The sequence below is a fragment of the Pristiophorus japonicus genome, chromosome 12 (genome assembly GCF_044704955.1).
Source record: "Pristiophorus japonicus isolate sPriJap1 chromosome 12, sPriJap1.hap1, whole genome shotgun sequence".
NCBI classification, from domain to species: Eukaryota; Metazoa; Chordata; class Chondrichthyes; family Pristiophoridae; genus Pristiophorus; species Pristiophorus japonicus.
Window position 1 is genome coordinate 201,225,093 of NC_091988.1, and position 22,476 is coordinate 201,247,568.

Consider the following 22,476-nt stretch of genomic DNA (forward strand, 5'->3'; position numbering starts at 1 on the left):
ACACCTCACATTTATCTGTGTTGAACTTCATTTGCCAATTATATGTTCATTCTGCAAGTTTATTAAAGTCCTCCTGTAATTTGTTGCAGTCCTCCTCAATATTGACTATCCCTCAATTTGGTGTCATCCACAAATTTAGAAATTGTGTTTTTGATTCTAAAGTGTAAATTGTTAATGTCAATGATGACAACAGTGGTCCCAGCACTGATCCTTGTGGAACACCACTACCCACCTTCTGCCACTGTGAATAGCTACCCTTTACTCCTACTCCCTGCTTTCTGTCTTGAAGCCAGCTAGCGATCCATTCTGCTACTTGGCCCCTGACTTTGCATCCTCTGACCTGGTTCATCTGCGCGGCCCCCGGCCTGCGAACACCATCGGAGCAAGCCGGGGAGCGGAAGGAGCAGCGTGGCAGTGTACCACTCCAGGGAGCAGCACGAGCTGGAGCAGGAGAGCAACGGCAGTGAAGAATGATGACGCCAAGATCCAGGTCGGTGATTGGAGCGTGGACAGGTACAGCAGGAGGGCGAGGTTGGGGCGAAGGAGCGGCAAGGTCAGGGCGAAGGAGCGGCAAGGTCAGGGCGAAGGAGCGGCGAGAGATTGTAGAGGGACGTGATCGGGATCCAGGAGAGGCGTGAGTTCAGGGCCCAGAAGAGGCGAGGGCCCAGGGGCAGCACGGACCAGCCCACACTGCGATGTGTGCGCGCACTAAGTCCATGCAGCAGAGCTGGTCTCCAGTCGTCTTGGTTAATCCTTGCTACTGGATCAAGACCTAGCTCTGTCAAGCCCGTGTGATGTCTGGTGTGCAATGATCACCACACGTTAAAAAAATCCACGCACAGGCATCTTCCACCTTTCAAGATTTAGTTTAGTCCTGGAATTTTAGGTCCATCATTGAAACTTTTGACGTGGAAGCAAGTCATCCTCGATTCGAGGGACTGCCTATGATGACGATCAGTCTATTATGGGGAACCTTATCGAAGGCCTTTTGAAAATCTAGATAAATTACATCAACTGCATTACCATTGTCTACTCTCTCCGTTACCTCTTCAAAAATTTCAATGAGGTTGGTCAAGCAAGACCTTCCCTTTGGAAATCCATGCTGACTATTCGTTATTATATTTTTGGTTTTTAGATGTTTTATTTTCTCCTTCAGTCGGGATTCCATTATTTTTCCTAACACCGATGTTAAGCTGACTGGTCTATAATTACCTGGACATCTTCTATCCCCCTTCTTAAATATAGGTATTACGTTAGCTATCCGTCAGTCCTCTGGCACTACACCGTTTTCTAACGAATTAATAAATGTGTATGAATGCCTCTGCTATCTCTTCCCTAGATTTAAAAAAAAGTGCGTAGATGCAATCCATCCGGACCAGGAGTTTTATCCACTGACTTTAATTAGTTTATTTAATATATCCCCTCTTTTTATTTTAAATGCACTTATCTCATTACTAATCTCATCATCCAATGTCATGTCCACCTGTTCTATCTCCCTGCTAAATACTGAAGTAAAGTAATAATTTAATATTTCTGCCATTTCTCTATCATTACCTGTGGTATTATTCTGTCTATCCCTTAATGACCCTATTCCCATCCCAACCGTCCTTTTTATATTGATGCGTCTGTAAAATATTTTACTGTTTTGTTTGATGCTCCTTGATAATTTAATTTCATAGTTCCTCTTTGCCTTCCTAATTGTTTTTTTTTACTTCTCTCCTAATCTCTTCATAGTCTCGCTTATGTCCTGCTGTCTATGTACTTAATGTACCCTCAATTGTTCCCTTATGGCTTTATATATCCATGGAGCTTCGTTAGTGTTTAGTTTGTTCTTTTTAGTGGAATATATTGTTTCTGTGCTCTGTTGAACACCATTTTAAATGTTTCCATTGCTGTTCTACATCATTGTTTGCCAATATTGTTGACCATTTTATTTTCCCCAAGTTCTATTCTCAGCCCCTCAAAATCAGCTTTTCTCTAATCTATTACCCTGTCATACTTATGTTTTCGTCATACTTATGTTCTTCTCAATTATAATCTTAAAGCGTATTATATTATGCTCACTATTACCTAGATGTTCCCCTACTTTTACTTCTCTTATCTGCTGCGGCTCATTCCCCATGGACTTCTTAACAGCGGTTATTGTAGGGTAAAGGCATGACAAAGTTATAATGAATTTTCTCTAGAATATCATTTCCAATGGGACCACATTCAAAATGATGAATGAATATAAACTAATAGTAGTAGTAATACTAGCAATCCAGCAGAAAACTCACTGATACTGGTAGATATTAGGGATAAAATGAACAAGCTTATAGCATGTCGAGTCATACTTTGTGTACTCAGATGGTTGTGGGGGGGGGGGGGGGGGGCGGGTTTAGAGTGTATGGGATGGATGGAGCTAAAGATTTACAGCTAACGCACGTCTGACTCTTCCTCCACCCTCCCCAAGCTAGTACACTTGCAGCAGTAACTGGATTTTAGTGTGACTGGGCAGGTACAATAGACCATACACACTTCAGTTCCCCCTGAAACATGCACCACTCTATCTGCACCTAGACACAGAGCCATTTGCATGTATGCAGCCTATGCATGATAGGTGTGTGCAGTAACTCTGTAGACACGGGCACAGGGTCCAGGTATTGCACGTACACAGTGATGATTGGGCAAGGCGATGGTGTCACTGACTACAGGCAGGTGCAGCCCTGTGGAACAAGCGAGAATGCATGGCTTAATGCTGTCGCTCTGAGGTGCTACAACAGCCGAGTTAAAGTTTGGGGCTTCTCCAGCACTCTTAGAACGATGGGCTTGATCACCGTGGGGATATCGCAGTGTCTGTTGGGATAATGGAGGGTCATAGAATCATCACAGAATCGCATTCAGGAGGTCATTCGGACCATTGTGCCTGTGTTGACTCTTTGAAAGAGCTCCCCAATTAGTCCCACTCGCCCTGCTCTTTCCCCATAGCCATACAAATGTTTCTCCAGAGAATCATTCTAGAATGCGGCAGTAAAATCGGGCTGCAATAAATTCAGATGCCTCACTTAAACAAACTTCTTACTTTAACAGCCTGTGGAAATTCCTACATTCACTGAGCAAGAAGAAAACACGCAAGGAATACACAGTATCTTGGGAAGAATACCAACTTTAAAGTATTGTTTGTGCTTGCCATGGAACCCTTTATTTTGATTCTGAAGACCCCAAGCAGGGTGCTCACAGCTGGAGCTGGTGACCTGGCACACACAGCACTGAAATGCTTTCTGACTTTTTGAAGAAATGCCCCATTTAAAAATAAAAAAGAAAGAACTTGTGGCGTGCAGGGCGGGGGGGCGTGTGGGTGGCATGCGGGGCGAGGGGGGCGGCGTGCGGGGCGGGGGGACCGGTGTGTCGGGGGGAATGTCGCGGGGGGGGGGGGGGTGACAGTGTATATTCACATGAGCAAGCAGATATACAATTATATACAAGACTAAACTAATAACAAGTAACCAATAAATATAACGGCTGCAACCTCCAGAACACAAACTATTAAAATGATAAGTAGTCCAACTGTTAGCGGTGACATCTCAAACCAATTACACAAGTTACTGAATCCAGCTTCCACAGACATGAATGTGCCCGAGGTAATAACAAACCCTTAGGCACACTGCAAGGGGCAGGGAACACTGAAAAGCAATAATCCTACTACAGAAATAGTGCAACTCACACAAGTACTGCCTCCGTATTTAGTGATGAGCAAGCAGTGTGAGCTTGTTAGGGAGAGCATGAAGTCAGAACTTGGTGGGAGCAAGCCTACAGCAGCTTTGAGCGATTGCTGCACTGCCAGGAGTGGCAATTTTCAGATAAGTCATTGAATTAATGCTCATGTGGATATAAAAGATCTCATGGCACTATTCAAAGAGCTGGTCATCGTACCACCACCCACAAGTCTCCTGACCAAAGATCATCCCTTATACCAAAACACATGTCTGGTTATTTATCTCATCAATTGTTTGTGGGACCTTGCTCTGTGCAAAATGGTTGCTATGCTTGTTTACGCAACAGCCCTGAGCGCTTTTCAAAAGTACTTTATTGGCAGTGAAAAGAGGCAGTGGGAGCAGCTTAACCTGTCTACTTCCTGGTGGAAAAGCACAGCTCCAGAGACCTGCAGTTGGAGTGTCCGTAACTACAGTCAAACAGAGCAATTTAGCTCATGGACTCGAAGACCTGTTTCAAAATGCCATCTGGGATATCAAACAACAGTGTCCTTTCATGGGTCACATAGGAAAAAAAATGAACTTGTATTTATATAGCACCTTTTTGGACCTCAGGTCACTCCAAAGCATTTTATAGCCAATGAAGTACTTTCTGGAGTGTAGTCACTGTTGTAATGCAGGAAACGCGGCAGCCAATTTGTGCACGGCAAGCTCCCAACAACAGAAATATGATAATGACCAGATAATCTGTTTACTGATGTTGGTTGAGGGATAAATATTAGCCGGGTTACTGGAGAGAACTACTTCGAATAGTGCCATGGGATCTTTTCCAACTGGTGGGCAGGTGGGACCTCGGTTCAACTCAAAGACGGCACCTTCGACAGTGCAGCACTCCCTCAGCACTGCACTGGAGTGTCGGCCTGGATTTTGTGCTCAAGTCTCAGCGTGGGGCTCGAACCTACAACTTCCTGACTCAGAGGTGAGAGTGCTGACACCTCATCAAACATCTGCCTTTCAAGTCAAATGGCGTACCATTTAGAGAAGGCTCTTGGAGATTGCACAGAAAGGACCTTTGGGTATGAATCGCAACATTGAACTGAAAATGAGGCACTGGAGCAATTCAAGAATGCATTTCTTAAACCTTGCACAGAAAAATAAATTTATCTAAGGATGCGGACGACAATTTGCAAGTCACTGCCCAAGGGCAACTGTGTGTACAATCCATCACAGCAAAGGCACGCACTAAACACATCTGAGTCGACTCAATGAATCTAATTAATTAGAGCTGTACATAAACTTACCTTTATTAAACAGCAGAGACTGCATTGCCATAGAAATGTTATAGAAGCCCATTAAAAAGAAATCAATTCAGTGAAGCACTGTCTGCGGAATTTAAATCACATCAATCCCCATAAAACTGAAAACTGGTTTATTTAATCTCCGTAGATCTAATTTGAACACTGAACAAAATGCAACACAATACTTTCCATAACACAGGAGTTATACACTGCCACTAAACTACCAGTAGCAGGTTAACTCAACCCTGAAACAGAAGATCTGACACAAGGCTACTGTTAAACAGCATGAAGACTGAGCCACGGCAGATGTTGGGGGCTGGGAGGGTCACACAGTTAGAAAGTTTAAAAGTTGAGAAGTTTAAGCACATTTTTCTCACAAAGTTGTTGACTTTTACTGGGTATAGTTTGATGAACATAGGAAAAGGAGACCACCATTGAGCCTCTCGTGCCTGTTCCGCCATTCAATGAGATCATGGCTGATCTGCGACCTAAATCCATATACCCACCTTTGGCCCATACCCTAATATCTGGTTAGCAAAAAGCTATCAATTTCAGATTTAAAATTAACAATTAACCCAGTAGCAATTGCCATTTGCAGAAGAGAGTTCCAAATATTTCAACCGCCTTTTGTGTGTAGAAGTGTTTCCTGATTTCACTCCTGAAGGGCCTGATTCTAATTTTTTGACTATGCCCCCTTGTCCTAAAATCCCTAACCTCTCTGGTAGCAGCTATCTGGTACATCACCCGTGTATCCGCTCTGCTCTCGTACCAGCCCTGGCTCAGTGGGTAACACCTCTCGCCTTCGAGTGAGAAGGTCAGTGGCTTCAAGCCTTACTGCAGAATTTGAGCACATTTTGGTGCAGTACTGAGGGAGTAAGAACTTATCAACATAAGAATTAGGAGCAGGAGCAAGTCATACGACCCTTCAAACCTACTCCGCCATTCAATAAGATCATGGTTGATAAAATCAAAAAAAGCCCGACTTCATGGAACAGTCAGAGGAGCAGTTTGGAGTGCGAGACTGGAGCTGTGGATAAATTAAAAAAACTAGCCACTGCAGCAGCAGAATCAACAATGTGGAGGTCGGTGGCGGCTGTGGGGAGCGGCGAGGGGCGAGAGTCGGGGGTCGGGAGCGGCGAGGGTCGAGGGTCGGGAGCGGCGAGGGGCGAGAGCGGCGAGGGTCGGGGGTCGGGAGCGGCGAGGGTCGAGGGTCGGGAGCGGCGAGAGCGGCGAGGGGCGGGAGCGGCGAGGGCGGAGGTCGGGACCGACGAGGGGCGGAGGTCGGTAAGCGATGAGGGGCGGAGGTCGGGACCGACGAGGGGCGGAGGTCGGCAGAGGAGAGGACGGATGAAGCATGGAGGAGCGGAGAGATCGGGGCAGCGAGGACAAGACCACGGGACGGTGCAGCAAAGGCCAATAGCGAGGCTGTGAGGTCATGAGGCTCACATTGCGTACTATGAATTCCACATAGAGAGGGGTCCTGTGGGAAGGAGGAAGGACACATGCAGCGGAACGTGGTCTCCAGTCGTCTTAGATTCCCTTGCCACTGGATCAAGACCTTGCTCTGTCAAACCCGTGTGGTGGCTGCTGTGCAATGGCCACCCCATGTTAAAAGAATTCAAGCACAGGCATCTTCCACCGTTTAAAATGATTTAATCAGTCACCTGAGTACTCATGTTTAGTGTGGAAGCAAGTCATCATTGATCCCGAGGGACTGCCTATGATGATGATGATGGTTGATCTTCAATCCCCATATCCCTTGATTCCCTGAGTCCAAAAATATAGCCTTGAATATACTCAATGACTCAGCATCCACAGCACTTTTGGGTAGAGAATTCCTCCTCAGCTCAGTCTTAATTGGCCTAACCCTTATCGTGAGACAATGCCCCCTACTCTTAGACTCTAATCAGAGGAAACAACTGCTCAGCATCTACCCCTCAGAATCCTATACGTTTCAGTGAGATCACCTCTCATCCTTCTAAACTCCAGAGAGTGTCGGCCCAATCGACTCAATCTCTCCTCATTGGGCAACCCTCTCATCCCAGAGATCAATCTAGTGAACCTTTACACCACCTCTATGGTGCCGTCTTTCGGATGAGGCGTTAAACCAAGGCCCATAGGTGGATGCAATACAGCCCACGAGACTATTGAAAGAAGAGCAGGATGTGTCCTGGACAGTACTTGTCCCTCAACCCAGTACCACCAAAAACACATGAACTGGCCATTTATCTACATGCTGTTTGTGGGACCTTGCGATGTACAATTTGGCTTGTGTACATAACAACAGTGATTGCATAGTACCAGACCTCCAGTCCATCGAGCCCACCTATCCAGAGTCTTCCCTTATGCATTTTTAATAACCCCGATTTGTCGACTAGAACCGGTCTAGTTCGCTCATGCATACAGATACATAGAAAATAGGTGCAGGAGTAGGTCATTCGGCCCTTCGAGCCTGCACCGCCATGGCTGATCATTCCTTCAGTACCCCTTTCCTGCTTTCTCTCCATACCCCTTGATCCCCTTAACCGTAAGGGCCATAACTAACTCCCTCTTGAATATATCCAATGAACTGGCATCAACAACTCTCTGCGGCAGGGAATTCCACAGGTCAATAACTCTCTGTGAAGAAGTTTCTCCTCATCTGAGTTCTAAATGGCCTACCCCTTATCCTAAGACTATGTCCCCTGGTTCTGGACTTCCCCAACATCGAGAACATTCTTCCCGCATCTAACCTGTCTAGTCCCGTCAGAATCTTATATGTTTCTATGAGATCCCCTCTCATCCTTCTAAACGCCAATGATTAAAGGCCCAGTTGATCCAGTCTCTCCTCATATGACAGCCCAGCCATCCCTGGAATCAGTCTGTTGAACCTTCACTGCACTCCCTCAATAGCAAGAACGTCCTTCCTCAGACTAGGAGACCAAAACTGAACACAATATTCAAGGTGAGGCCTCACTAAGGCCCTGTACAACTGCATTAAGACCTCCACGCTCCTATACTCAAAACTCCTAGCTATGAAGGCCAACATACCATTTGCCTTCTTTACTGCCTGCTGTACCTGCATGCCCACTTTCAGTAACTGATGAACCATGACACCCAGGTCTCATTGCATCTCCCCTTTTTCTAGTCTGCCGCCATTCAGATAATATTTTGCCTTTGTGTTTTTGCCCCCAAAATGGAGAACCTCACATTTATCCACATTATACTGTATCTGCCATGTATTTGCCCACTCACATATTCTGTCCAAGTCACCCTGCAGCCTCTTAACGTCCTCCTCACAGCTCACACCGCCACCCAGTTTAGTGTCATCCGCAATCTTGGAGATATTACACTCTATTCCTTCATCCAAATTGTTAATGTATATTGTAAAGAGCTGGGGTCCCAGCACTGAACCCTGCGGCACTCCACTAGTAACTGCCTGCCATTCTGAAAAGGACCCATTTATCCCGACGCTCTGCTTCCTGTCTGTCAACCAGTTCTCTAGCCACGTCAGTACATTACCCCCAATACCATGCGCTTTGATTTTGCACACCAATCTCTTGTGCGGGACCTTGTCAAAAGCCTTTTGAAAGTCCAAATACACCACATCCACTGGTTCTCCCTTGAAACTCATTAGGATTTCTTGTTCCACCACCCCTGCCAGTAATCCGTTCCACAAACTTACCACCCTGCAATTTAAAAAATAAAGATCCTTCAGCATTGCCTATTTTATTTTGTTGTCTTTAATTTGTAAATATGACCCTTGTGCTCAGATTCTGTACACAGAATAATAGCTTACTTGGATCAATTTGTCATCATTTTAATGACTTCTGTCATATTCCCTCTCGCAGTCCATCTTTCCTCATACGTCATTCCATTCATTTCTAGGATCAGCTATGTACCCCCTCAAATAACTGAGTATCCTTTCTGAAATAACAGCTTGTATTTATACAGCGCCTTTAATGTAGTAGAACGTCCCACGGCCCTTCACCGGAGTGTTTTAAATCAAAAATTTGACACTGAGCCGCGCAAGGAGAAATTAGGTCAGATGACCAAAAGCTTGGTCAAAGATATAGGTGTTAATGAGCTTCTTAAAAGGAGGAAAGAGAGGTAGAGGTTTAGGGAGGGAGTTCCAGAGCTTAGGGCCCAAGGCACGGCCACCAATGGTGGAGCGATTATAATCAGCGATGCTCAAGAGGCCAGAATTAGAGGAGTGCAGATATCTCAGGGTGGGGGGGGGGGGCGGGAAATAGAGACCAAAATTGCACGCAGTACTCCAGGGCCAAATATAGTTTTAAAATTACCCCTCCGGATTTATGTTATTCCTCTTGCACCTCTACATTTATTTTTTATAAACAGTCTGGAAACATTGTTCTGATTTTAGTGACCTGACCAGTAACACCCAAAGATCTGACTTCTGCTCCAATACCTCAAATATATTCCCACTTAGCACATAATCCACATCAAACTTCCCTCTACCCAACCTCATAACCCTACATTTCCCTGCATTAAACTGCACCTGCCATTTCTCCGCCCACTGATTGAGTCTTATCAAGACCCTTTAGAGTTTGTGTGTATTGATAGTCATCACTTGCCATGACATAGAATCTTACAGTACAGGAGGCTGCCATTCGGCCCATCAGGCCTGTGGCAGCTCTGAGAGAGCGATCCAATTAGTCCCACTCCCCCGCACTATTCCCCTAGGCTTGTAAAATTTTCTTTTTCAAAGGGTATGGCCAATTCCATTTGAAAAGTTAGTGCTGAATCTGCTTCCACTACCCTGTCTGGTGGTGCATTCTAGGTCATAACAACTCAGTGCGTAAAAATAATTCTCCTCTGCTTCGGTTATTTGAACAGATGCCAAACACGCCCGACGTTTGGAAGGAGCAACATATGGGAATCTTTAAATAAAGAGCTTGTTCTCAAAAACTGCGCATACAGTAGTGAATATCTCACCCTAGTGCTGTCTAATAAAGACACTTTCACTCACATCTGATATTCCGTAATGTTCATCACTCTGGATTGCTGCAGTGAAGGAAACACATTTGTGGGGAGTGAAAGCAGCGCAGCATTCAAACGGTCACACTTACCCACAGTTTGCAAACACTGATAATTCATTTTAAAATAACATGCAGCAAGGGCTCTCTTGTATGGCTCCGGGGGTGGGGGGGGGGGAAAGCGCTCATCATGCCTCTAGGCCAGACGGTTGTGGGTTTAAGCCCCACTCCAGATACTTGAGCACAAAATCCAGGCTGACACATCCTGTGCAGTACTGAGGGAACACCGCACTGTCTGAGGTGTCATCTTTCTGACGAGGCGTTAAACCGAGGGCCCCGTCCGCGTCCCCTCAGGTGGACACAAAAGATCCCATTGCACTATTTCAACCAACTTCACTAAAACAGATAATCTGGTCATTTATTTCATTTGATGTATGTGGGAGCTTGCTGTGCTCAAATTGGCTGCCGGGTTTCCTACATTACAATATATAAGTGCAAGTCTTTCTTTCTCGTGCAATCTTCAAGCATGGGCATCGAATTAATTTCTGCCTGTGATTTTTATTTCTTAATTCTTAACCAGTCTCTTTGCAAGAGGTGAAAACGAAAATAGTCACGACTGCCAGTCAATAGAACCACTGTGTGCAGCTCCACCTTGTGACAGAAACAGGACACTAATGCAGGCTGCCACAAGTGGACCAGAACCAATTCCACTAGGCAGGAGGTGACATTGGCTCAAAAGCACAGCTGGCATACGATTTAGGGAACTGAGGAAAAGCCTGTGATTTATTGCACGGGTAGCTCTCACTTGGGCTGGCAAGTTTCAAAGTTAATTCTATTCAGGATGTCTCCCACTTAAAGGCCAGCTAATCCTTTTTATAAATAAAGGTACAAAAAATATATCAACAAAAGAAATTTTGGCACAAGGAGGTCTTTCTTGTCTGTGCTGAATGAAGTTCCATCTCAGGGACTGATTTTATATATAGGATATACGGCACAGAAACAGGCTATTCAGCCCAACCTGCTTATGCTCCACTCGAGCCTCCTCCTGTCATATTTTCTGCCTTCTTCCCATACGAGACAATTTGCATTTATATAGCGCCTTTAACATAGTAAAATATCCGAAGCAATGTCCCTTTCAGCTGAGCCAGCCGCGCAACGCTCCACAGCTAACCGCGCAGACTGCTCACCCTTAAAGGGCCATGCACCCCAAAAGATTAAAGGGAACATTGTCCCAAGGCGCTTCATAGAAGCGCAATGACAAAAATTTGATACCGAGCCAAAGAAGGATATATTAGGACAGGTGACCAAAAGCTTGGTCAAAGAAATAGGTTTAAGGAGCATCTTAAAGAAAGAGGGGGGGCGGAGAGGTTTAGGGAGGGAATTCCAGAGCTTAGGGCCCAGACAACTGAAGGCACGGCCGCCAATGGTGGAGCAAAGGAAATCAATGCTGCAGAAGAGGCCAGAATTGCTGACAGATCTTGGAGCATTGTGGGGCTGGAAGAGGTTTAAAGAGATAGGGAGGGACCAGGCCGTGTAGGGATTTGAACACAAGGATGAGAATTGTAAAGTCGAGGCATTGCCGGACCGGGAGCCAATGTAGGTACTGGGATGCTCTTTTACATTCTTCTATAAAAATACCCTTTTAAAGTCGTCTTTAAAAATAATAATTCAGTTCCTTTTTTTGAATACAGTCATTAATTGATCAGATTACAAATTGTGCCAGAACATTCCACATTCTCACCACTGCATGAAAATGTTTCTTCCGTTCATCCAGTTGCTTCTCTTGAGATTCTGGCCTTTTGCCTTCCAATTGCCTTCAGTGTGCCAGTGCAGCCTTCGGCCGCCTGAGGAAAAGAGTGTTCGAAGACCAAGATCTCAAAGCCGGCACCTACAGAGCAGTAGTGATACCCGCTCTCCTATATGCCTCAGGATGGCAGCTCCCTAGGGAGCTCCGCTGTTCAAGGCCGGCCCTAGAGTCCCTTCGGTCAGTTCAAGGCCAGCCCCGGAGTCCCTTCGGTCAGTTCAAGGCCGGCCCTAGAGTCCCTTCAGTCAGTTCAAGGCCGGCCCCAGAGTTCCTTCGGTCAGTTCAAGGCCGGCCCTAGAGTCCCTTCGGTCGGTTCAAAGCCAGCCCTAGAGTCCCTTCGGTCAGTTCAACGACGGCCCCGGGGTCCCTTCGGTCAGTTCAAGGCCGGCCCTAGAGTCCCTTCGGTCAGTTCAAGGCCGGCCCCAGAGTTCCTTCGGTCAGTTCAAGGCCGGCCCTAGAGTCCCTTCGGTCGGTTCAAGGCCGGCCCTAGAGTCCCTTCGGTCAGTTCAACGACGGCCCCAGAGTTCCTTCGGTCAGTTCAAGGCCGGCCCTAGAGTCCCTTCGGTCGGTTCAAGGCCGGCCCTAGAGTCCCTTCGGTCAGTTCAACGACGGCCCCGGGGTCCCTTCGGTCAGTTCAAGGCCGGCCCTAGAGTCCCTTCGGTCAGTTCAACGACGGCCCCGGGGTCCCTTCGGTCAGTTCAAGGCCGGCCCTAGAGTCCCTTCGGTCAGTTCAAGGCCGGCCCTAGAGTCCCTTCGGTCAGTTCAAGGCCGGCCCTAGAGTCCCTTCGGTCAGTTCAAGGCCGGCCCTAGAGTCCCTTCGGTCAGTTCAAGGCCGGCCCTAGAGTCCCTTCGGTCAGTTCAAGGCCGGCCCTAGAGTCCCTTCGGTCAGTTCAAGGCCGGCCCTAGAGTCCCTTCAGTCAGTTCAAGGCCGGCCCCAGAGTTCCTTCGGTCAGTTCAAGGCCGGCCCTAGAGTCCCTTCGGTCGGTTCAAGGCCAGCCCTAGAGTCCCTTCGGTCAGTTCAACGACGGCCCCGGGGTCCCTTCGGTCAGTTCAAGGCCGGCCCTAGAGTCCCTTCGGTCAGTTCAAGGCCGGCCCCGGGGTCCCTTTGGTCAGTTCAAGGCCGGCCCTAGAGTCCCTTCGGTCAGTTCAAGGCCGGCCCTAGAGTCCCTTCGGTCAGTTCAAGGCCGGCCCTAGAGTCCCTTCGGTCAGTTCAAGGCCGGCCCTAGAGTCCCTTCGGTCAGTTCAAGGCCGGCCCTAGAGTCCCTTCGGTCAGTTCAAGGCCGGCCCTAGAGTCCCTTCGGTCAGTTCAAGGCCGGCCCTAGAGTCCCTTCGGTCAGTTCAACGACGGCCCTAGAGTCCCTTCGGTCAGTTCAAGGCCGGCCCTAGAGTCCCTTCGGTCAGTTCAAGGCCGGCCCCGGGGTCCCTTTGGTCAGTTCAAGGCCGGCCCTAGAGTCCCTTCGGTCAGTTCAAGGCCGGCCCTAGAGTCCCTTCGGTCAGTTCAACGACGGCCCCGGGGTCCCTTCGGTCAGTTCAAGGCCGGCCCTAGAGTCCCTTCGGTCAGTTCAAGGCCGGCCCTAGAGTCCCTTCGGTCAGTTCAACGACGGCCCCGGGGTCCCTTCGGTCAGTTCAACGACGGCCCTAGAGTCCCTTCGGTCAGTTCAAGGCCGGCCCTAGAGTCCCTTCGGTCAGTTCAAGGCTGGCCCCGGGGTCCCTTTGGTCAGTTCAAGGCCGGCCCTAGAGTCCCTTCGGTCAGTTCAAGGCCGGCCCTAGAGTCCCTTCGGTCAGTTCAAGGCCGGCCCTAGAGTCCCTTCGGTCAGTTCAAGGCCGGCCCTAGAGTCCCTTCGGTCAGTTCAAGGCCGGCCCTAGAGTCCCTTCGGTCAGTTCAAGGCCGGCCCTAGAGTCCCTTCGGTCAGTTCAAGGCCGGCCCGAGAGTCCCTTCGGTCAGTTCAAGGCCAGCCCGAGAGTCCCTCCGGTCAGTTCAAGGCCGGCCCTAGAGTCCCTTCGGTCAGTTCAAGGCCGGCCCGAGAGTCCCTTCGGTCAGTTCAAGGCTGCCCCGGAGTCTCTTCGGCCAACTCGGAGCCGGCCTCGGCGGCGACCCCAGAGTCCCTTTGGCCAGTGGCCCAATCTGCGGAGGCGAAAGCAGCTGGAGGAGCTGCGGCAGAGCCACTGTTGGACATGTGGTGCAGGTAATGGCGGCGGGCACGTGGTGCGGGTAATGGCGGCGGGCACGTGGTGCGGGTAATGGCGGCGGGCACGTGGTGCGGGTAATGGCGGCGGGCACGTGGTGCGGGTAATGGCGGCGGGCACGTGGTGCGGGTAATGGCGGCGGGCACTCTATGACTTCTCTCACGATCCCTCGAGAAACTAAAATGGAGCAGGGCCCCAGTGTCTCTCATCCTCACCCTTCATCACACTTCTGATTTCCCACCATCTCTCCTGAAGGCGTTGCCCAGCGCCGAGCTTACAGCTCACATCCCACCGTAGGCAACTAGGCCCATACAGTAGAGCCTGGTCTCCAGTCGTCTCGGACCCCCTTGCCACTGGACCAATATCTTGCTCTGCTCAGCCCGTGTGGCGGTGTGCAAAGTTCACCCCACGTTAAAAGAACTCACGCACAGGCATCTTCCACCCTTCAAAATGAAGTTCGGGATCTGAAACATCAGGATCCTCATGGACAACCCCAACAGCGACAGTCCGGAACGCCGCACCGCCATTGTTGCCCGGAAGCTCAGGCGCTTCGACGTTGACATTGCCGCCCTAAGTAACAGGCAGGGGAAGGCCCGTTCCTCCGCAAGATCTTGCAAATCCACTGGGAGGACAGACGCACCAACGTCAGGGTTCTCGATCAGGCCAACATCCCCAGCATCAAAGCACTGACCACACTCGACCAGCTCCGGTGGGCAGGCCACATCATTCGCGTGCCCGACACAAGACTCCCAAAGCAAGCGCTCTACTCGGAACTCCTACACGGCAAACGAGCCCCAGGTGGGCATAGGAAATGTTTAAAGGACACCCTCAAAGCCTCCTTGATAAAGTGCAACATCCTCACCGGCACCTGAGAATCCCTGGCCCAAGACTATCCAAAATGAAGGAAGAACATCCGGGAGGGCGCTGAGCACTTCGAGCCTCATTGCCAAGAGCATGCAGAAACCAAGCGCAGATAGCGGAAGGAGCGTGCGGCAAACCAGACTCCCCACCCACTCTTTCCTTCAATCACTGTCTGCCCCATCTGTGGCAGAGACTGTAATTCCCGTATTGGACTGTACAGTCACCTGAGAACTCACTTTTAGATTGACAGCAAGTCTTCCTCGATTTCGAGGAACTGCCTATGATGATGATATGCCTCAGCGACATGGACTATGTACAGCAGGCATCTCAAAGCACTAGAAAAGTACCACCAATGTTTCCTCTGCAAAATCTTGCAAATTCATTGGCAGGATAGGCACACCAATGTCAGCGTTCTCTCTCAGGCCAACATCCCCAGCATCGAGGCATTGACCACCCTCGATCAGCTCTGATGGACGGGCCACATTGACCGCATGTCCGATACTAGACTCCCAAAACAAGCACTCTACTCCGAGCTACGTCATGGCAGGCAGGAAGGCAAAGAAAACGCTTTAAGGACACCCTCAAAGCCTCCTTGCAAATAACATCCCCACCGACCCTGGCCTAAGACCACTCAAAGTGGAGGAGAAGCATCCAAGAGGCGCCGAACACTTCGGGTCTCTTTGTCGGGAGCACTCGGAAGCCAAGTACAAACAGCAGAAGGAGTGCACGACAACCCAAGCCCCCCACCCACCCGTCCCTCCAACCACCACCTGCCCCACCTGTGACAGAGACTGTAGATCCCGCATTGGTCTCATCACTCACCTTAGAACTCATTTTAGCGTGGAAATAAGTCATCCTCGAGTCCAGGGGACTGCCTAAGAGCGGAGGTATTCTCCGTTTATCTGCAACTCTCCTCCCACAATGTTCTCAGTTCGAGAGATTACAGCCCTAAGCTGCTCCAGTCTTTCCTTGCAACTCAAGCGCCATATCCAGGGTATCATCCAGGCAAATTTGCATTACCCTAGTTCCCCACGGCCATCATATCCCACCTATAGCAAGGAATCCAAAACTGCCCTGTTCCAGATATTGCCTATCCATTGTTTTGTACAGAATCATCACAGCTTTTATATCTGTCCACCCACTTTTATAGATAAACATATCTGCACACCTACAGCTCTCTGCTCTTCCATGCACTGAGAAATTTACCATTTAAGGTAAAATTCCATTTTTTTAAATTCTTGCTCCAAAATGCATCATTTTCTGTATTAAGAAAAGACTTGCATTTATATAGCATCTTTCACGACCTCAGGGCGTCTCAAGGAACTTTACAACCAATGAAGCACTTTTGAAGTGTAGTCACTGTTCTAATGTGGGAAACATGGCAGCAAATTTGCACACGGCAAGCTCCCATAGACAGCAATGTGATAGTGACCTGAAAATGTGAGTGATGTTGGCTGAGGGATAAATATTAACCAGGACACCAGAGAGAACGGAGAGAAATAAGAGCAGGAATAGGTCATTCGGCCCCTCTAGCCTGCTCCGCCATTCAATAAAATCATGGCTGATCTGCGAACTCGAGTCTTTCTATAACAGTAATTTTTTAAATCATCAAATCTGTAGTACAATATATTCAGGAGCTGTGCCAAGGAAGGCTCCCCATGCTTACTGGGCCCCGTCTAGTGCGTATGATATCAGAAAAGGTCATTTGCCCATCAAAACACTCCTTCAACAGTGTATCCATGACGATGTCAATCACAGACTCCCAGCGCCCGCCCCCACCACATCACTGGCACTCTTTCCCTTAACTCCTGTGTGAATCAAACATCTCTACAAGCTGCAACCCACTTCCTCAACAGCTATTGATCCAGTACCATTCTAAAGGCATCAACTCGGCCGGAACTGGTGGCGTGTTCCGGCACTCTGTCTGTTAAATCCTCTTATCTGGTCAATTCCCATTTTGAGTTGTGCGTGAGGCTTTGCCAGATTTGTCATTTATGTCCTTGTGTTTTAGGCTAAATAACCTGTTTATACCCCAGCTTTATCTTCACTATTCATTGTTCGGAGAAACAGTATCACAGCTCCCACCAGTCTTTCCTTTTGCTGCAGTTAAAGCGTTCAACACCACTGAGGCTCCTCCGTCAAAGTTCTGTCTCATTAGTGTCACTACACACAAAATGTTGACCAAAATTGCCACTTCTGCTGACTGACGGTGAGCTCAACAAGATGTAATAAAACTCTCACTGGCAGGAGTGTACGTGTGCAGCATGGAAATAAACACCAGCCCTGAGGAGCTCAAATCAAGAGCACACTCTGTCCTCACATCAAAAACAAGAACAATTTTGCTCTTTCAAAAGTGTCACCTCAGGCACAATGGACCAAATGGCCTGCTTCTGTGCTGTAAGATTCTATGATTTAAATTGTGTGATTATTATTTTCTCTGTTGAGATATTGCCACAGATTTGGAGAAACAAACAACGGGCTGACACACTGGCTGCACCCATCCGTGTCTTATTGTCATCAGACAGCGTGTGGGGTAGGGGGTCCCAGAGGGAGCAGCACCTCCTTCATGAAAGTTTAAATGGATTTCCCGAGGACGATGGAAGCCACACATCCTTTTTCTTGGGAACTCTTGCCTGAGTCGGAAGGTCTGACTTGAGCTCAAAATCTAGGCTGACACTGTGACGCAGTACATAAGAATTGGAGCAGGAGTAGGCCATTAGGCCCCTCAAGCCTGCTCTGCCATTCAATAAGATCATGGCTGATCTTCTATCTCAATTCCACTTTCCTGCACCATCCCCGTATCCCTTGATTCCCTTAAAATTAAAAAATCTATCGACCTCTGCTTTGAATATACTTAAAGACTGAGCCTCCACAGCCCTCTGGGGTAGATAATCCCAAAGATTCACCACCCTCAGTGAAGAAATATCTCCTCAACTCAGTCCTAAATGGCCGACTCCTTACACTGAGACTGTGACCCCTGGTTCTAGACTCCCCAGCCCGGAGAAACATCCTCCCTGCATTTACCCTGTCAAGCCCTGTAAGAATTTTCTATGTTTCAATGAGATCACCTCCCATTCTTCTAAACTCCAGAGAATATAGGCCTAGTCTACTCAATCTCTCCTACTCCTGCTCCAATTTCTTACATTCTTAAAAAGTACTTCAATGGCGTGAAGTTGTGACTGGCGCCATATAAAGTTCTTTCTTTTTGTAGCACTCACTTCAATTTACAGAAATCTCGTCTCCGGACCCGCTTTGCTTTGTGCTCGAAGGTTAAATCAAAGGCTGCCCCAGCGCACACACTCAGCCTCCTTTTTAAAGGAGTAATGAGTTGCCTTACTCACCAGGGGGGTTGACTCTGTGGCGCACTGGGTGGAATGAAGAGTGGATTGTTGTCCGTGTGTGGTTGAGCACCTGGAGCAGACCGAACTGGCTTCTTTCCTTTCTGTGTCCCTCCTCCAGCTCTCTGCTTCGTGCCAACTAAAGGAGAAACTATCCCCGATTCAATATAACGTCGCAACTCCTCTTCCTTCTTGAAGACTCTGTGGAAGGAAGGGGCAGAAAAATATATGCGTTAGAGAGTGACAAAAAGAATGATCCTGGATAAATGAGGAAAATTACAACTGGAGGGGGTTATTGTAACCCTACTGGGGAGAGTGCCTTGAATATCCTCATACAATCATAGAATGATGCGGCAGAGAAAGAGGCCATTGGGCCCATCATACCTGTGCCGGCTCGTTGGAAGAGCTATCAATTAGCCTACCCGCACTCTTTCCCCATAGCCCTGCTAATTTGTTCGTCAAGTATTTATCCAATTCCTTTTTGAAAGTTACTATTGAATCTACTTCCACCGCCCCTCCAGGCAGCGCCTTCCAAATTATAACAACTCTCTGCGTAAAAAAACTCTTCTCATCTCCCCTCTGGTTTTTTTGCTGATTATCTTAAATGTGCGACCAGGGGAGTGGGACTAATCGGATCGCTCTTTCAGAAAGGTGGCATTGGCACGATGGCCCAAATGGCCTCCTTCTGTGCTGTAAGATTCTATGAAACTGCTGTTACTAAAAAAAAACATCCACACACAAAGCGATTCCTCTGATTGCACGCTGACCATAGATTGAAATTTCTCCATCGGTGGGTCAATTCCACTGCATCAGTTCCCCATTCAGGAAGAACAGGGCTCCCGAGTTCGCTGACAGGTTAGATTAAGTCCCAATTCTCCACAGCCGCAGGGCCATTACTCGGGAAGGTGAAATGCGAATTCTCCAAAACTGCCCGGGAAACACTCAAAGGTGCAAAACGATCTGCAGCTCTCAAGGTCCCGGAAACATTGCAGGAGCTCTGGGGAGTAAAGTTGCTTGTTTCCTCAAATTGGACAATTCTTTCTGAGCTTTAGGAGACAGGATCGATTTCTTGTCAGAGTTGAAAAAAGAGAGATCCTTTTTTCCCCTCATCGGCTATTCCACATGTCATTTATTGAGTTTCTTTGACCAGTGGAACCATTTTCTGCTGCTGTGGAAGCAAGACTACAGTCAACAACAACTTGAATTTATATAGCACCTTTGACGGAGTCAAACATCCCAAGGCACTTCACAGGAGCGTTATCAGACAATACAAATTGACACCGAGCTAAAGAAGGAGACATTAGGATAGCCAACTCCCGCCCGCACCAATATGGCAGCTCGGCGGGCAGGAGGTCACTTACGCGACTTGGCCGTCAGCGGACGGTTCCCAGCAGTATTCCCCTCCCACCGTCAGCAGACCAAGAGGAATCTGTCAATGAGGGGAGACCGCCGAAGAAACTTTGTAGCAGTTGGCGGTAAGGCCACCAATTTAGGGCCCTATGAGTTGCCAGCAATAACTATATTTCATGTTATTAGAAAACAGTGTTACGACTCGTGAAATGCACGGTCCCAGAGCCAAGTGTATAAAGACATAGTTTGGTAGTGGCTAAGATCTCACTTCCCATTCCTGGGCCGCGCTGTTCTCAGCCGGATGGGCAGTACTGACATCTTAAGCGGCTTCAGTGCCCGTGAGCTGTGGAGAGGTGGGGAGAATCAGCTTGGGGTGCCTGTCACACCGGCTAGAAAGTGCAGGTGAGCGCAACACCAAGCGAGGACAAGATTGAGGTTCAATGTGATACTGTCGGAGGTCGAAAAGCCAGCCGACACCCGCGCTCTGGGCTTGCAGCTACTTGGATGAGGTATCGGGGGGGGGGGGGGAAGAGGGGTGTGGGGCTCATGGAACCGCCCCTCAATGAGACTCCATGCTTTTGAAGACTCGGTACTTAGCATCCTCTTAAAGAAGAACACAGTTGTTAATGATGCCAGAAAGGTGCCAGCCGTGGCTCAGTGGGAAGCACTCTGGCCTCTCAGTCAGAAGGTTGTGGGTTTGAGTCCCACTCCAGGGACTTGAGCACATAATCTAGGCTGATACTCTAGTGCAATACTGAGGGAGTGCTGCACTGTTGGAGGTGCCGCGTTTCGGATGAGACGCTAAATCGAGACCCCATCTGCTCTCTCAGGTGAATGTAGCCGATCTCAGGGCATAATTTGAAGCAGGGACGTTCTCCCTTGGCCAGTATTTTTCCCTCAACCAACATCACTAAAGCAGATGATCTGGCCATTAATCTAGTTAGTGTTTGTGGTACCATGCTGTACCCCGATTGGCTGCCACGTTTCCCTACATTCCGTACGGCTACACTTCAAAAGTGCTTCATTGGTTATGAAACGATTTGGGATGTCTTGAGGCCGTGTGAGAGGCACCGAATGAATTGCAAATCCTTTCTTTTATTTTTTTACAATTGCTCTAGTGCCCTCATTCTCTGGTCCTGATCCAGTGAAAGTCAAACCAAGCTGCTGGATTGCTGCCAGAGTCAGCGATATATCGATCCCTTCTGCAGAATGCAGCATTCTGGGCCCACTGAGTAACCTGAGCTGTTAAAGAAAGAACTGGTGCAGGGAATTCAGCTGGCTGCACTGGGAGTGGAATTATTCTGACATGCAGCCGTAACATTCGCTGACAAAACGCAGCAATTACAGCCATGTACATTAGATATTCAGTGCTGCTGTGAGCACTGCTTTGGCTTGTAATCACAAGCGATGGGATTCTCTCAGTCCCAGCTTGCCAGCTCAGGCTATCAAACACATCCTGCCTCCTGGGTTTTAGTTACTCCCCGTGACCCAGAGGGAATAAGCAAGACTTTAAAAGGCTTATTTCCTTTGGTATTCAGTTAAAGTGCATTGAAGGTAAAAAAAAAACAGCTGCTGAATGCAGGCAGCCTCAGAGAGCACATTAAAACTCACACGTGGGGAGAGGCTGGGCACTGGTTTAGATCCTTCCTGTGTCCAGATTGAAAGGAGCATCATCTTAAAATTAGAGCCAGGCCATTCAGGAGTGAAATCAGGAAGCACTTTTTCACACAAAGGGCAGTAGGAATATGACACTCCATCCCTCCAAAAGGTTGTAGATGCTGGGGGTCAATTGAAAATTTCAAGCCTGAAATCGATGGATATTTACATCACACAAACAGGCCATTTGGCCCAGCAGGTCAGGTGTTTATGTCCCACACCAGCCTCCTCCCATCCTACTTCATCTCACCCTAACCTTCTATTCCTCTCTCCCTCATGTGTTTATCCAGCTTTCTTAAATGCATCTATGGTATTCGCCTCAACCACTCCTTGTGGGAGCAAGTTCCATATTCTAAACACTCTGGGTAAAGAGATTTCTCCTGAATTTCCTATTGGATTTATTACTGACAATCTTATATTTATAAATATCTTGTATTTATGGTTTCTAGTTTTGGAATCGGCCACAAGCGGAAACATCTTCTCTATGTCACCCCATCGAACCCCGTCATAATTTCTGAAGACCTCTATCTGGTCATCCCTCAGTCTTCTCTTTTGCTTTTCGTTAGGTACGGGCTTTGAGGGATGTAGAAAAAATGGAATTGAGGTACAGATCAACCATGATCGAATAGAAAGGCAGAACAGACTTGATGGACTGAACTGCCTACTCTTGTTCCTCTGTCCCCTTACCAGCAAGACCAGTTTGTCAGATACCTTTCCCAATTTACTCCTATCCTCTCGCAACTGTGTCGAGGGTTTGCTGGGGTCTGTTTCCAGTACCACATGTATAAGCTGAGGCTATGTCTGCAGGCTATTCAACCGTGAAGAGGGGACATCATAGCGCACCCTAATCCTGATTTCACTAAACAGCCAAACAGGAACTGCTTCCCAGGGACCAGGAACCGTGGCAGAGCTGAGCCCCCCATCTCATGCACCACACTAAGGGCGATCAGCTAACTCCGCACCAAGTGGGAATTAAACCCGGGCCCTACCTGTTCTGCAGGGGTCAGTATCACACCGGGCAGGGTATTTACCAGCTGGGCTTCTGGAGTGTAATCAGTCGGTCGATGTTTTTAGATCCAGGCTCGTACTTTTTTTTTTAATTAAAAAGTTTTCCCTCAGGGGATGTTAATAGTCTGGTATCACTGGGGGAATCTAAAGAGATTGCGATGTGCGTGGGAGAATGGGAGGGAAGATTGGATGGTATACTCGTGCTATACCATGTCCGGATGGGACAGGCCTGATGGACCAGCAAGTTTGGATTTTAAAACTGGAGGAAGTGGGGTGGGGGCGGGGGGGGGGGGGGACATCGAGGGA

General features: G+C 48.3%; 1 protein-coding gene across 1 annotated transcript in view; it reads right to left on the bottom strand.

Moving 5' to 3' along the window:
- Window positions 1-22,476, bottom strand: part of psmf1 (proteasome inhibitor subunit 1) — a 59,710-nt gene that overhangs the window by 18,981 nt on the left and 18,253 nt on the right. Inside the window, exon 4 of the mRNA XM_070896422.1 lies at window positions 18,160-18,357. Coding sequence (XP_070752523.1) covers window positions 18,160-18,357 — 198 coding nt within the window. The remainder of the gene's footprint in view (window positions 1-18,159; window positions 18,358-22,476) is intronic.